Source organism: Neodiprion virginianus, chromosome 2 (genome assembly GCF_021901495.1).
Source record: "Neodiprion virginianus isolate iyNeoVirg1 chromosome 2, iyNeoVirg1.1, whole genome shotgun sequence".
In the NCBI taxonomy this organism is placed as follows: domain Eukaryota; kingdom Metazoa; phylum Arthropoda; class Insecta; order Hymenoptera; family Diprionidae; genus Neodiprion; species Neodiprion virginianus.
The window spans coordinates 37,569,571-37,586,018 of record NC_060878.1 but is presented as its reverse complement, the minus strand read 5'-3'; the positions used below and the strand labels follow the sequence as shown (position 1 = coordinate 37,586,018).

Sequence of the window (16,448 nt, the reverse complement as noted above, 5' to 3'; positions counted from 1 at the left end):
TGCTCAAAGTTACCACTTCCGAAGGGAATGATTTATTCCAAAGCCAGGGAATACATGCTTCGGCTACCTTCTCATTACTCTCGTCGAACTATGTACCGATTGCTTATGCTGTTTGCCTCTCCACTTAACAAAGAATCCCATCGCGATCCGGCAGCCGAACTGCACACTGCAAGGAAACGGTATTTTCAATACTTTCCGATGCTCTTTGTTGTTCCGGAGTCGCAGATCTCCAAGAAACGTAGACGTGAAAAAAAATATAAAATTTTGATAAGACTTTTTATGAAAAAAAAATAATATGACTCGGCAGCTATTGTAAATTCTTGAGGAGTGACCGTGGTAAAAGATCGGTTGAAATTTGAAACTTGTCTCAGAATTACGCTTAAAAACGAATACGGAGGTATAAAGCTGGGGTTACTTTTTTCTCGAACAACGAGGCATCCCTGCCGTGGTTTTTTCCGTCCTTAACGATATGCCCGTATATGCTAAGCTACAAGGTAAAGTTGCCGAGTCTGGTAATTACACGTTTGTACTGTACCAGTAAAACGTTTCTTTACGCTTTTGCCTATCGAACGTCGATTGAATTTATCGCAAGTAAGAGCTGGCAATTTTGCTGAACGTTACGTACCTGCCCTGCCTCGCAATTAGTTTGCGCAGCCATATTGCGAGCTGGTAATAATTCGACATCGATCCAACGTTTCTACCGCGCATAACTACGCGAATGGGCATCGCAGAGCGGAAGTGAATTGCAGAATACTTTCAGCCGCTGAGAAGCGAGTCGACGAAAAGAAAGCGCGCGGAAAACGTGGATGAATTAAGTCTGCCTGGAGTTGCGAAGAGACAGGGAAACGATGTGAACGATTTTACGGAATTAGTCCAACGAGTGAACAAAAAGTAAAACAGTTCAGCAACGGAAAACCGCTAAGAAGGGGGGGACATAAATATGCGGAGAAAAAGTCTGAGCTGCAATGTTTCGATGAATATTTCAAAGTCTGATAAAAATGGCGGATAACACGAAGGCAGGACCGTGCGGGGTTAAAACGAACGTCTGCACGACAGCAGAAAAGACAAAGTAGTAATCCAATCAGTGTCGAAGGGATGTAATTACATAGCGAAAGGGGTTACCTGGGAGCAATTACTCGCTTGCAATTAATTAAATAATGATATAATTGCGCTCGGAACGCAATTAGCTGATTGATACATGAGATCCCTCGACTATGGCAGGTATATCGAGCAAGAAACGCGAGGGGAATTGTTTCATAGAAATTGCATGCCGTGCGGAAATGTGCAGCACGTTGTACCCGCAGGCAGGGTTGTAATTTATTTCCAATTTGCATTCAATTTCCAGCTTTCTAGATTTTCCGAACTGTGCCGCACGTATACGCTCCGCGCAATTTTATGCATCGAAGCGCTAAGCGGAATTGTCAAACTTAACGATCCCTCGCTAATACCTCAAACCGGCAAAAACAACGCGTCGTGAAAAATGACATGCGCGGTGCGTAAACAATCATCCGCAACGATTCTCAGCAAACAGACCATCGCGGTACTTTTATTTTACCTTTTTTCTTTTTTACGCGGACGATAAATTTCCGAGTCTCCATCGGATCGGTTTACCGTGTCTACGTAATATACGAAGTGCGAAGGGCCGCTTGTTGAGGATTTGGAACATCGGTTATCGCGTGCCGTTACACGATTTCGGGACCGATTTCTTATCGCCGTGCCGATCAGCGACTTTGGCCAAGCCTCTTTTCTCCGGCAAGGATCGCGAGGATGGCTCACCGATGAAGGTGGTGAACCTGTCGCGGCGAGGGGGTTTAGGGGGCGGTTGGTCCCGGCGCCAGCGGGCCCTTTGACGCCGAGCGGCGCTCTTCAGGTAGCCGCAGACGCATTAGTCGCTCTCGCTCCTCGAGGGTTCTCTTCGTTACCGCTCGCTCCCCCGATGCCCCTCGATTCCAGAGCGCGAGCCGCCCCCACGTCTTGTTGAAACTATCTCACACCACGCGAAGAACACGATGAACGAGTTTCCCGGATATGTTATGCGTGTCGATTACGCCGGTGCCAAGGCACCCTACACGATGCGCTGGGAAAGAAAACCATTTATCAGGATTTGGAGCTATCGTTGCTATGGTGGTCATTTTCTACAAATAATAAACTACGGAAGAAAAAGAAATTATGTTAAAATGGTGGAAAATGTCAGTGAGTTTTTAGTGTTGTACTGAAATTCTCGCGTACCTACTGAATTCACTCCTGTAGAATATGCAACCCGAGTTCTTGCGGGTATTTCAAGATGCATTCGAATGCCGCACGGCTGCGGAGCGTCCCATCGTGCGAAATAGCGAAAGGAAGCCGTAGTACTTACGATTGTTTCTAATTTTTTGTCACGAGTTGTTACTCTGTATTGTGATTAATACGGTTTCTCGATTATTCACCTGGCTGGGTTATAAATTTTCCAAATACGGTACGCGACGGAAAATTAGAAAAATAGAAAAACCAGTTTTCTTCTCAACTCTTTAAACGGGTGTATTTGTCCATTAAATGTATTAAATAAGCCGAGTCACCAAAGGATTTCGCCTTGCAGCGGTTCTATTAAATTAATCTCAAGTCGAGAGAATGAATCATTATTTCTGATTAATAATCGTATTCCGGAAAAATGAATCGCATCGTTTCACGATTTTTTCTCTTTCTTTACTTGGCAATGCATGACTTACACGGGCCTACTTGAAATTCGCTAAAAAAAAATAAGAACTGAGCGGAAATCGATTGCGTATATTTTCAAACTACGGAAGAGCGTAACTCCGCGATTCATCATCGCAATTGAGAAGGTAATAAGACTAATTCGGTTTGGATCCTGGTAGAGAGACGAATGGATGAACCGCGATGTTCCTGCACAGCACACGTGTCTCGATCTTGTAGGAGACTTTTTGTGTTATAGTCGTTCGAAAGGAGGCTCCTCTCAAGATGAGCGCCTCTGATCTTGGCGCCGACACAGAGAGCTAAATCATGCCCTCATTATGAAGTAATTAAAACCCATTACTAATGCTATCCTTTATTGGACGCGCGAAGCGACCGCGGCCGACAATGGACTGCCAGTCAAACCCTCGTCTTCGACTAGCTTGCCGGCATGTAGATTCGGGCAGTGCAGCCGAACCTCGCCTAACCCCGGCATGTAATCTAATAACATTACAACGTCCAGTCGTTGCGTAGTGTTATACATTGAACGCCAGGACGAAACCCTCACGCGCCTCAATATCCGCTCTGTGACGAACTACGATGCAGGATCGGATGGATACGCGTTGGAAACAACATTCCGCAGGAACGGCGTTGATTGACTTTCACAAAACTGATGTCAGGCTCCACTCACGGTGTCCACGTTGAATATCCTTGATTCGATTTCGCCGAATCGATGGTGAAGCGATCGACGGTGCGACGATCATAGACTTGCCGAACCGGTGTAAAATGTCAGTTTCATCAAAGGTATCGAATTACCTATGAAACGTCTTCGGAAATTATAACCAGGTGACTTTTTGTTAAATTTTTACCCAATTCAATCGCCGGATCGCTATGAACCGGTTCATCCGCGAACTCGAATAAGCTCGACCGGGATCCTCAGGCGAAAAAAAGCTCGCCGAGCCCGCGCCGGAGGAATTGGAATCCGTGACGAAGTCGACGGCGCCAACGGCTGTTCTAACTCATTACACGATTTTCCGCGCCGCTTCCGTCGCAGACGCGCGGAGCTTTAGGAGAGAAGAGAAAGGAGATGAAGGAGCAACGGTGTCGAGTCGAACTGCCGCAATGCAGAAGTGTGGATGTTCCTAAACACTCGAACAAAGGGCCGGGGAGCCGGTATGTCACGCGCCGCCTTTGTTCGTATCAGATCCTCTGCTTCATCCCCTGTACAAAACCTACCTGGTGATTAATTGCCACGTGTCCTTAGAACTTGGACTGACATTAAACCCCGCGGGGTGTAAACGCAGCGAATTACGGACGTGGACAAGGATTCGGAACCTCGAACTTCACTCGCAAAGCTGCTTGGGATTGATCACGTAGTTGTTGAAATAATGCTTCACCTAATGGATTGTCGAGAAATTGATGGGAATTTCTTTTTTAGCGGATGAATTGGAAGTCTTTGACGACCGAAGATCTCAAGTTTATCTTCCTTGGGTGTCTAGAGCTAATATTTGAGCAGATAGCGAATCGTATTTTCACGTCTACTTTCCGAGGAGGTAGGGAACTATAAAGAAGAAGGGTCTCGGGTGGTGATTAGTCCTACGGCGCTTCAAACCGGCTCAAGGATCATCCCGGGGAACCGATTTCGACGAGGATGATCCGTGGAAGCATGGTACCGGGCTGCGGAGGATAAACAAACAACGTTCATCGATCAACCTAATGGCGGGAACGAATTTTGGCGCCTGAGGGTCAGCTGTCGGTCAGTCAAAATAGCTTCCGAAGTGTCTACTGGAATGTGAAAGAAAAAAGAATTTGAAACCTCTAAATGAGAAAAGTTTCTTCAATTTCAACCACCGTCTGTTGTCTTTGGCGTCTTGCTCTGGGTAAAAAATGGTGAATAATCGATTATGTCTGATCCAGGATTCACCGTTGAAACTCATGGAAGCGGGCTGAAACAATGAGAGAAAAACCACGGGCATTGAGAAAAGTGGTCGTGAGCCGTTGACGGGTACGAGGACGAGACGGAGATCTTATCGGTCTAATGGTCAGAAGCCGTACCCGTAAAGTCAAAAGTCACTTGCCGCTGTGCGTCGGCTTTCTTCTTTGTTGCCGATGAGCGCTACGCCGCCCGGTAGCAGCGTAAAGACGCGAGGAAATCTCAACGCTATCAAATTGATCTTTCTCGGACTCTATTGCCGGAGGAATCAGGCCAACGGAAAGGAAGAGGCTGAAGTTTTTGCGCGATGAAAGCAAGAAAATGCTTTCGATCGTGGCTTATTCGATTCAAAAATCAAAATCGCAAGTCACGGTTAATTCTAGGCGCTCGGGATGATTCTTGATTCTATACCCGATCGTTCTATTCGCTCGACCATTGTGCGAGTATAAACGTAAATTAACATTACGCAAGGTCTGACTGTCGGTATAATTGCCGACTGCTCTAAATTCGTTATTTCCCGAAGTAGGAAACGAGCGGTATACAAGCCAATAACTTTTGAAAGCCGTCATTAAGCCCGTTTGTGAGGCATGAGGAGGAAGCAGATAAACGCAACTGGAGATCAGTATAATCAGTACCGCAGGAGCTTTGGATGATCGTTACACGAATGGAAAACAGTGATTGTTTAACGTGTAGAATTTACAACGGGGTTGAAAATCAGCTCCCACAGAATGAAACAGACGCCTGATGAAGAGCGCGTGGGATGATGGTGGGTTTACACAATATGACGACTGTCATTATCGAGGCAAAAAGTGCGATTGTTAATAGTCGAATGTGCGTTCCGGGATCTGGGGTAAAAAACGTCCGTCGAAAGGCTGGGAGCAGTCCTCTACGGTTATTAATACGAGTTTAAACGAGCAGTGCGGATCACATCGTATCGGTCGTTAACGTCATAATTAACCACGCTGACACAGGCGTGATATTGAGTTGACAAAAACTGGTGGAAATTGCCGGTTGTCGGTGTAAAGAAGAAAGAACCTTTTTTCAGACATTAATACACTAAAACATTTTGTTTTCTACGCTCTATAAAATCAACCAAACTTTTTGGTTGTGTGGAAATAATGTTCGGTCGGATATATATTAACCCTGAAATTTTGTTGATAGGACGAAATTTTATTTATTATTTTTTTCGAGGGTACAAAAATGAATAACCAACTCGTATGTCGCAGCGGCAGGATATATATATACATTATCTTCATTACTTTCATTTGATTTGGGGTTAAGCTTGCAGGTCAATGAATCGGAAGCTCGCATATAAAGCCGAACGGAGTGGTTGCACGGTGATTGTCCAATTGGCCGTTTTTATGGATACATCCGTAGTGTTGCGTACCGTCAACAAAAGGCTCGCCTGGGAACCACTGATTATATCCAGCCTTTTCCAAAGTCTGGTCATGAATGGTGACGTACTGCACGTCTGGTTCGAAGAGACAGTGAAAACCAATGCTGGCAGCATCGGGCCATGGTGTCCCAATAATTGGTTCCGACTTGTTGAAGATCTCCGTCACCATGTTCGCCTCGGCCACGGAGTTTATAATGGCTAAATGACCGCCCTCATCGGCGCAAATCCTACGAGCTTTCGGCCAAACAACCGCGCGAGTGTGAACCTTGTACCCAGAAGCAGCGCCTGACGGGTATCTGATAAAATTACAAAAATGACGGTTATAAAATGTTGAAAAAAATAAAAAGTGTAAGGCTTTGAATCATGCGATGAGCAGTTACATGTAATCGTTTCTTCGGTTCGCTGATTCGCCGCTTCCTCGCCGGATCCACGGCATCGCTGAATTTTCGGTCTTGTAAGCTGTACGGAATGATAAAAATATTATGTATAAAATTATGTTTTAAAAACTAACGTTGAATCTCAGTATAAGGTCCGAAACGTCCAACACCTGAACGTTTCAAATTGCGCAATTAAGGATCCAGATTTCAAGTGGTCCTTCAAGTTTTTCTCATTTTTCGGATAAGCCATTCGACACTGCTTCGCACAGATGTTGACCATTTTTGGACATTTTTCAAATCTAATCACTTGTATACAAGTTTGCATTTCTCGTTTAAAACTCTCACCGATTGTTGGATTATTGTAGACCCAGATGTAGGTGATATTGCAGGACCCTTGTTGGATCAGGGTCAGTGTGAAGCAGAGCAAAACTTGAATGGCTACAGACATAGTAGCCGTTCTTGTGGACATGGAGACACGGTAAAGACTGAAAGTTTCGTCTTCTTCTTCTTCTCTTTACGCAAATAGCTGTTCCCAAACTGTCAGCAAGAGAATTGTAACCGAATTTATAGCTCATCAAACACTCATAATCGCTGGCAATTCCCGCATGAGTTTATCACAAGGCAGCTGCAGGTCACGAGGTTTCGTAATAGTTTGATTATTAATATTTTTGTAATTCTGGGTAGTTCTCTTATCTGTACCGCAATGATGCGGGATATATCTTCGATCGTCACTCCAGACGTTGAAATATTTTTTTCCTCCGAAATTTTTGGTACGATATCATATCTACTTAATTTGTCGTATTCTCTTTACAATATGTAAACAGGAAAATTTTTGAAACGACAAAATTCACCGACACTTGTTATATATGTACGATATAATTTAAATGAAGCACATTTGCCGAAAAAAATTTATTGATCAGGTTCTTTTTCACAAACACAAATATCCTCACCATTGTTTGCACGAACATAGTTGAATCAAATGGACGTAATTGTATGCAGACATTGATTTTTCACTTAAATTTTATTTTTCTTCTCCGTGCTGTCTTTTTTCTTTAAATCAAAAATCAATCGATCGATTTATTCAAATGCCTCCGTGACGTTCTTCTTGATTGTGCGCATGATTTTTGTTATTAAAAAGGAAGAGGCTGAAGTTTTTGCGCGATGAAAGCAAGAAAATGCTTTCGATCGTGGCTTATTCGATTCAAAAATCAAAATCGCAAGTCACGGTTAATTCTAGGCGCTCGGGATGATTCTTGATTCTATACCCGATCGTTCTATTCGCTCGACCATTGTGCGAGTATAAACGTAAATTAACATTACGCAAGGTCTGACTGTCGGTATAATTGCCGACTGCTCTAAATTCGTTATTTCTCGAAGTAGGAAACGAGCGGTATACAAGCCAATAACTTTTGAAAGCCGTCATTAAGCCCGTTTGTGAGGCATGAGGAGGAAGCAGATAAACGCAACTGGAGATCAGTATAATCAGTACCGCAGGAGCTTTGGATGATCGTTACACGAATGGAAAACAGTGATTGTTTAGCGTGTAAAATTTACAACGGGGTTGAAAATCAGCTCCCACAGAATGAAACAGACGCCTGATGAAGAGCGCGTGGGATGATGGTGGGTTTACACAATATGACGACTGTCATTATCGAGGCAAAAAGTGCGATTGTTAATAGTCGAATGTGCGTTCCGGGATCTGGGGTAAAAAACGTCCGTCGAAAGGCTGGGAGCAGTCCTCTACGGTTATTAATACGAGTTTAAACGAGCAGTGCGGATCACATCGTATCGGTTGTTAACGTCATAATTAACCACGCTGACACAGGCGTGAAATTGAGTTGACAAAAACTGGTGGAAATTGCCGGTTGTCGGTGTAAAGATCTCCTTCGCGTTTCCTACACCCGCGGCATCGACTCTACTCACAAGCCATCAACCCGCAGGGTACGTACCGAAGCTGGTGAACTCCGCGACCCGCGACACCAAGAACCGTCGCAATAGGATTGTCGATTAGAGCTGCTGGGCGGATATTAATGCGTTATTAATGCCTCGTCGAATTACCTGCGCTCATGCGCTCTCTGTATGCTTTTATACCTTTCCCAGAGCTCTTTGGATCGTTCCAAGTGTTTGAAGAGTCCGACTAATGACACGCCTCCGCTTCAACTTACTGCTTCATATTCGTTTCTGGCAACACGCGCTCTAATAGCGTCATTCACACGCTCGAAATTATAACCAGCAATGCGGATAATTCAGGGGTATCAAATAAGAGGCGGAGTTTCTTTTCGTTGGTTTTTGTTTCGGTATGTCAATGACGAAACAACGCTGTGTATCTCCTGTGAAGAGACCGAGATTTTTCCAAAACACTTTTAACATAACGGGCGAGTAGTCTGTGAGAGGCAGAAATCAGTTCAGATCTCTCTGCAAAATACACGGGTTTTTATTGAATTCAAACAACCCTGTAGAATGAGAAAGTCGGAATTTACTATTTTCACATGAAACGTTGTAAATTTTCGGCAATATATCTTTGTGAAGCGAATTATACCGTTGGTATAAAATCGAGGTAAATCATATTTTTGACCTTCGTATTCTTTCGCCAATAGTTTGCCCGCTACTGGATACCTGAATATGCGCGTTTCACTTGGCCGACTATCCAAAAAGTTTCTCAAACCGTGGTCTGCACTGAATACGGACTGTAGAACTACGTTGAAATTCAAAAGTGAGATAAATCGCGAAAAGATGATTGTAAAACGAAACCCTAAAAAGTTCAGCATATGAATATATATCTCAGTGCAATAAATTTCGTTCCGCTCGTCCTGAGGCTGAGTTTAAACATGATAAACATCTGTAACACGATGACCATACATCTCGCTTCAATGATTTATGCGGCGGTATCATTCTACGGTGGGTTCAGCATTGAAGAACTGTGTCAAAGAAGAGCGATTATGTGCGAGGGCGAAGGGACCGTTCGTGAATATCTTCGGTACAACCCCTGCAACCGATGAATTATCCCTAGGGATACGGTCCAGATCTTTGGCTCATTCAAGGATCGAAAAGCGAATGCATACATGACCGTAGATTTCTTAGCAAACCTTCCATCCGCGCTTGCGAGCCAACCTCCTCCGGCTCCCCGTTGCACGCGCCATTGTCACAGATTCTCTCGGCCCTTTGAGCCGCGTTCGACCCGTAATTCGAAACTTGAGTAACGCAACGAAGCAAGACCCAGTTAACACCCGAGGGAGCCGGAAGTGATGGAATAATACTGCAGAAAAAATTAAAAACAGGCTTTAGGATGTCGGGTACTTTTCACCCTGCAGTGCTCCAACTCCGCGATATACAGGAATTCAAAGTTTTTGCCGATTTTTCGCCTTATCGTCAAGCCTTCCTGCGATAAGTTTGGCGATCTGTAGTCGCACCGGGTGTTGGGCGAGCGAGTTGATCAAAATGAAAAAAAAATAAATAAATAAATATGCAAACAATCGAAAAATAAACTACGAAACAGAGCGAGGCTATGATTGTTTAGTTGGGGTAAAATAAAATACGAAAAAGAGGAAACCACGGACAGATGCGCTTCCGAATTTGTTTACTACCGAAAATACGGTGGGAAGAAATAGGTGTAAACCATCTGCCGGTTGGAGAGCGGCTCCTGCCGCCGCGCCACAACCTCACAGTTGCAATCAAATATATTTTCAAAACATCGACGAACCTATTCCGTGGTCCTGCTTCGATCAGATATCCTCGTATCGAGCAATGATTGTAGTTATTACGGCCCCCTTCGTTTCCATGAGAATTCAAGTTAGTCGAAGCCTGTTATTTTTGACTATACGCCACGCGCGAGACTCGGCGATGTATCCGTAACTAGCGGGCACAATGCACGTATACCGTTGCGAGAGAAAGAAGTCAACCAATGGTACCGAATTTTCAAAAAAATAATGCTTTCATTTCCGACTAATCGCGAGTCGTGTTAGCTGATTTGTTTGTTCGGTACGTCATTGGCAAGCTTACCGACTTCCGGTGACAAATACGGCGCACGCGTTGCCAATTTTCTCGTAACAACATATGTTTTTGCAAGCTATCCGACTCCGAAAAATGGGAGAAGATAAACAGTCGCGGTTGGTTTCTGGATGGAAATAACCTGGCGAGTCATTAAAAAGAAAGGAAGGAAGGAGGAAACGTAACAACACCCCGCACATGATACATGCACTGACGTTGTCCACTGGTTGTTTCGTAACCCGAAGCCGGCGGAAGGACCTTTGAGGATATCGCGTTTCGGAAAACAAATGGCCAGGACGATTACCTAAGCCGCGTTGGAGTTTACGACCATTTCCTAAAACATCAACGATGCAATGAACAAGAACTTGTCATCGTTCTCGGTTACGTACAGTCGTGTCGTTCGGACAGGGAAGAAGGTCACGATTTAGGAATTCGAGTTAAGCATTCGTCTTTGGCGGCACGATAATTCCACGATGCTGCGACTGAATTTGGACTCGTCAGAATTGGCACGTGGCCATTCGCGCATACATGTGTGCACCACGGTGACATTCCGTTAGGCACAATGAGCCGAATGACGCATCGGTGGGCAAGCCGGCTCTTCGGTTCCTGCCCAGACCAGCCCACAGCCTCCTGTGCATTCGGAGGTTATTCAAGAGTAATAATAAGCCCTGCACCCTTGTACCTTCCAGACGTCGTGTGCCGCTAGGGTGAGATCGGCAGCGGTTCCTTCGAAGGAGCGCCCGAGTTCCGTAACCCCATTACGGACAATCGCTGTTAGCGTCTCCCGGAGGAGGAGCAGCGCCCGTTGAAACCCAGAAGAAGCTCGGGTGACAGGAAGGAGTCCGCGGAGGAAGGTGGCATCGGGTTTCCAGTTTCGCAACGCGCATTTCCGGTCCTCGGGCAACACACCCATCAAAAGTGCGTAGGTTTAATTCTTGCGCAGCGGCTCTCCCTCTTTCTCCCTCCCTCTCTCTCTCTCTTTCTCTCTGTCGCATGCCTAGTCAATCGCAGTCTCAGTCATTATAGGCACTGCACGAGTAGCTCGTGCAGATCTGGGCGTGTACCTAGATCCAAAAAGGGCGAAGAGCCGGGACAGCTGCTGCCAAACCCTCGGCACGCGTTCATAAATGACAAACCAACGCCCGCTCTTGCTAGGCTATTACGGCATCCTTAGACCGCTGCAACGATTCTCGAATTTCATTCGCGAATGCTGCGTCAAGCGTCACTTGTTTCTTTTCCGAAACGCAGTAGCTGTAGGTCATTTCTGTAATAATTTTTAAATATCAACAGGGGTCAGCGTTGCGTGCAGAAACGTTACAAACTTCTCAACAATCCACCAATCGTTCGAAGAATAATTCGTGGTGAAACTGGACCATCCGTTCATCGAGATAACGAAAAACGCTTTCCGATTCCCACGAAACAACGCATAGCTGCGTTATTGGAAGTGGAAGCGAAGCGACGGCCGTCGGCCATTTTGGTACCACACCAGCCCGAGGCCTTCTCCGCATTGCGCCATCTTTTCGAATCCAAGCTGGCATCGCGAAGGATCGAGCGGAGGAGGCAGTCTTAGCTCGTCTAGCCAAGATATGGAAATCCGTGGGTAATAACAGCTCGGAGTGGCAGTCGCAAGGGACGTTGGGCGTGCACGAAACGAACCGGCGGCGAAATGCTAGCGCAGCTCGTTCATGCCGGGAGCCGCGAAGTATTTTCGAGGAAACGTTAGTAGATCCGTGGCTGGTCTCCGCCTGTTCGTATGGAATTAAGAGAGCTCGGCGGACCTATCGTTTATCCCGCATCTCGCCGCCTCATGCAAAATTGCATTTGCCCTCCGGTATTTTTCCCTCCCCCCATAATAACCGAAGGACTGCCGCACCGCAACGTCGAAAACGCCGCGGATTCGTGGTCTCCTAATACGCAGCGCGATTCCCGCGGTGCCTCTTCGGTCTACGCGATAAATGGTCCCGAGTTTTTGGGAATATCCTGGAACTCGTGTATATACATATGTTGCTGGAAATAAAAATATGTAATCAGAGTGGAATTAGGCCGGCTGGATACAGGCTTAGAAATTCGTCGGAGTGCCGCGGAGGAGCAGCCATCGTCTTCTTGGCTCCGCGTACCCGCCTCGAGGAGTATAAAACAAGCCAAGATATCATCGCGAGCTTGTCGAATAAAACTATAAACCAAAGGAAACAATTACCTCGACTGCCTGGCAGATGCGGCTAATGATAAGTGGTCTGACTGGCTCTGCAGCAGCCATCGTCCTTCCTTATTTCCTTCGGCTTATCCTTGCCTGGCTTCGCGTGCTTTCGCTCATATATTCGTCTCTCTAATTTTCTACTTCTTCTTCGTCTGCTTAACTCCGTGGTTTCGTCGCTCTCTTTTATTGCCAGGTATCAACTCCCTGCCTCGTTTTTGATACGTCGGTGCAGACTCGAACGTATCTTTGCAGGCATCTCCTTTAAGTTGCGGCTTCAAACGCCGCAAACTAATCGGTCTATTCCGTTTCTCGTTCCTATCTGACATGCGGCAGCGATCATTCGCACCTCCTTTTCATATCTTTACGACCATCTTTTCTACACTACTTTTGAGCAACCGTTTTACTCGCGAAAAATGCAATCAGCCATTGACCAAGAGGATTCTACAAGCCAAGAAGTGAATGACTAACCTAAACACTGTGAAATTTTGGATCGACGCGAAACAAAATATGATTGATAATACGTATAAAGTTCCAATTTGATATGAGTAATTAACAATTACTGCACTTTGCACACATGAAAAATATTTTCATCGGGGAGTTGCAGTTTCTCAACTGCAGAATTGAACGAAACTGGTACAGACGAAGTGTTCGAAACGAAGGTGACAGGCTATACCAGTGCAAAATTCAGTTGCGTTCCGACGACCGCAGAATGAACAATTCGTAAAAGCTCAATCTTCTTAGGCGGATCGTACAGCGGTAATTATACCTTCGGCAGTTATCGGCAAGGCGCACGCACCGATTATACTCGGCAAGTAAGTAATGTTATAGGTATATTCAAGTAGCTAGAGCTGGGAAAAAGGATCGGAAGAAATTCTCCTTAGCGCTATACGCGTACCTTTGCAGTTAACTGTGCGGACACGGTCGTATGCGGTACCCGCAGCTACTTGGCCGCCTGCCCGTAAGTTAAGGAGGATCTGATCCTTGTGGGCTGCGGATCCTCAAGTACCACGAGATAGACAGGCGGGTGTATATATAGTCGTGAGTTTTTATGACAGGCGTTCTACGTGAAACCGGTAATTACACGCCTGGTAGATTCTGCACTTACACCCATCAAACGATGCATGTAATCAGACATACAAATCCGGACCTTACGTGGCATTACTTGCCTACGTGTAACCACGCGCAATCGCCTTTCGTGTATATTCATGTCTTAAACGAGAAGAAGTCTTTAGTGCCGCACTCATCTCTGCGTGTGGCATCTCGGTTCCGGTGCATGGGCACGTTGGATAACTTGATAAGAATTTCGACGCAGAATGTTGCGGTTAATTCGTTCGCGCCAATTGTACTCGGGCATCTTGTATGTCCTTGTCAACGACAAACCACTGTTAAAATAACCTAGGTGCACTTGGTTGTAAAAAATTATTTCTGAAAATTCGTGCAATCGCGGCAAATCATTTGATTTAGGCATAATCAAAGCTGAATTAATTAACTACGACTAGACAGAAGCTCGATAAGATCTGCAACTGCAATCAGCTCCAGCCACTGAGATCCAACATTTTTATCAGCACTGAAACATGGTATAAGTTAAACATGCTCCAACGACCCGTGATTACAGTATCATATCATGAATATGTGATTGATAACGTGTCATACACGTTTTACACTGTGTAAGAAATATTTTATTTACCCAATTCAAATACGATCGTTTATCACTCTACGATGTCCTAAACTTGTTACAGTTTCCAAGTAAACATGAATCTTTTTTTGATGGGGTATTATGACTTTATATGCTTTTGCACTGACCTATAGTCAGTAGACTTCTAGACCGGAGTTTATAATGCCTATATTCAGAGACCGGATTTCTGGAGTGTAAGTAATGTAAATGGATACATCGTTTCCTAATTGGGTACGGGACTTGAAACTGTTGGCACTCATCGAACCACAATAAACATCAAGCTTAACAGGAATGAAAGAGTAGGGATAGAAAGGAAGCAGAGCCAGTACACCCAGAGAAAACATTTTCCGTTTTTAAGCAGAATCAATTTTTAGACGCATTTTGTAGAAAATTTTCCCATGGAAACACAAAATTAATGAAATAATTCTTCCAAAATTGCAACAGAAAGTAATTGAATACCTACAATATACTTATAAATACGACATCCCGATATTAATTTAGTTAATTTAATGAAATATTACTCTGGTAGATTCGCCTAAATCGCTTCATGCTGTTCATTAAACTATTGCGTAGATAAAGATTGGTAAAATTTACGAAATCACGAGAGCTTACTAATTTATTATCGCTATCCAACGATATTTTACAGCGTACTTCAATAAAAAAAAATTTGATGAACTGGCAAAATACTCTTTGTAACACCATTGAATCAGCCTGTCAATTCACAATGGCATATTTCGTTGTCATTGTTTGACGTGGCACGTAACCCATGTAGCGTAAATTACGATCCAACGATAATGTTTTCAGTCACAATAATCAATCAATCATTTTTCAATCTTTATAAAATGGTTTCACTGTGTAGATCTGATTTCGCAATCGCGACAGAATCTATGGGATTGTGTTGCCAAACCTTTTTTCAGATATAAATACACTAAAACATTTTGTTTTCTACGCTCTATAAAATCAACCAAACTTTTTGGTTGTGTGGAAATAATGTTCGGTCGGATATATATTAACCCTGAAATTTTGTTGCTAGGACGAAATTTTATTTATTATTTTTTTCGAGTGTACAAAAATGAATAACCAACTCGTATGTCGCAGCGGTAGGATATATACATTATCTTCATTATTTTCATTTGATTTGGGGTTAAGCTTGCAGGTCAATGAATCGGAAGCTCGCATATAAAGCCTAACGGAGTGGTTGCACGGTGATTGTCCAATAGGCCGTTTTTATGGATAGATCCGTAGTGTTCCGGAGCGTCAGCGTCAACGGTAGGTTCGCCTGGGAACCACCGATCATATCCAGCCTTTTCCAAAGTCTGGTCATGAATGGTGACGTACTGCACGTCTGGTTCGAAGAGACAGTGAAAACCAATGCTGGCAAAATCGGGCCAAGCTGACCCAATAATTGGTTCCGATTTCTCGAAGATCTCCGACACCATGTTCGCCTCGGCCACGGAGTTTATAATGGCTAAATGACCGCCCTCATCGGCGCAAATCCTACGAGCTTGCGACCAAACAACCGCTTGAGTGTGAACCTTGTACCCAGAAGCAGCGCCTGACGGGTATCTAATAAAATTACAAAAATGACGGTTATAAAACGTTGAAAAAAATACAAAGTGTAAGGCTTTGAATCATGCGATGAGCAGTTACGTGTAATCGTTTCTTCGGTTCGCTGACTCGCCGCTTCCTCGCCGGATCCACGGCATCGCTGAATTTTCGGTCTTGTAAGCTGTACGGAATGATAAAAATATTATGTATAAAATTATGTTTTAAAAACTAACGTTGAATCTCAGTATAAGGTCCGAAACGTCCAACACCTCAACGTTTCAAATTGCGCAATTAAGGATCAAGATTTCAAGTGGTCCTTCAAGTTTTTCTCATTTTTCGGATAAGCCATTCGACACTGCTTCGCACAGATGTTGACCATTTTTGGACATTTTTCAAATCTAATCACTTGTATACAAGTTTGCATTTCTCGTTTAAAACACTCACCGATTGTTGGATTATTGTAGACCCAGATGTAGGTGATATTGCAGGACCCTTGTTGGATCAGGGTCAGTGTGAAGCAGAGCAAAACTTGGATGGCTACAAACATAGTAGCCGTTTTTGTGGACATGGAGACACGGTAAAGACTGAAAGTTTCGTCTTCTTCTTCTTCTCTTTACGCAAATAGCTGTTCCCAAACTGTCAGCGAGAGAATTGTAACCGAATTTATA

The 16,448-nt window shown here is 44.4% G+C and overlaps 1 protein-coding gene across 2 annotated transcripts; it reads right to left on the bottom strand.

The window, feature by feature from the left end:
- Positions 1–5,807: 5,807 nt before the first annotated feature.
- On the bottom strand, positions 5,808–16,448 carry LOC124297215 (hemolymph lipopolysaccharide-binding protein-like). 2 transcript variants are annotated; one of them, XM_046747989.1, is made up of 4 exons: positions 16,225–16,448; positions 15,883–15,961; positions 15,537–15,798; positions 5,808–6,030 (listed from the first exon to the last, which is right to left on the bottom strand). In XM_046747989.1, the coding sequence occupies exons 1-4, from the start codon at positions 16,346–16,348 to the stop codon at positions 5,890–5,892; spliced, it is 606 nt and encodes a 201-aa protein (XP_046603945.1). In that variant the 5' UTR covers positions 16,349–16,448; the 3' UTR covers positions 5,808–5,889. The 2 variants fall into 2 exon arrangements, with proteins under 2 accessions (XP_046603945.1, XP_046603944.1); XM_046747988.1 differs by lacking the exons at positions 15,537–15,798; positions 15,883–15,961; positions 16,225–16,448 and adding exons at positions 6,377–6,455; positions 6,719–6,912 and having other exon boundaries at positions 5,808–6,292.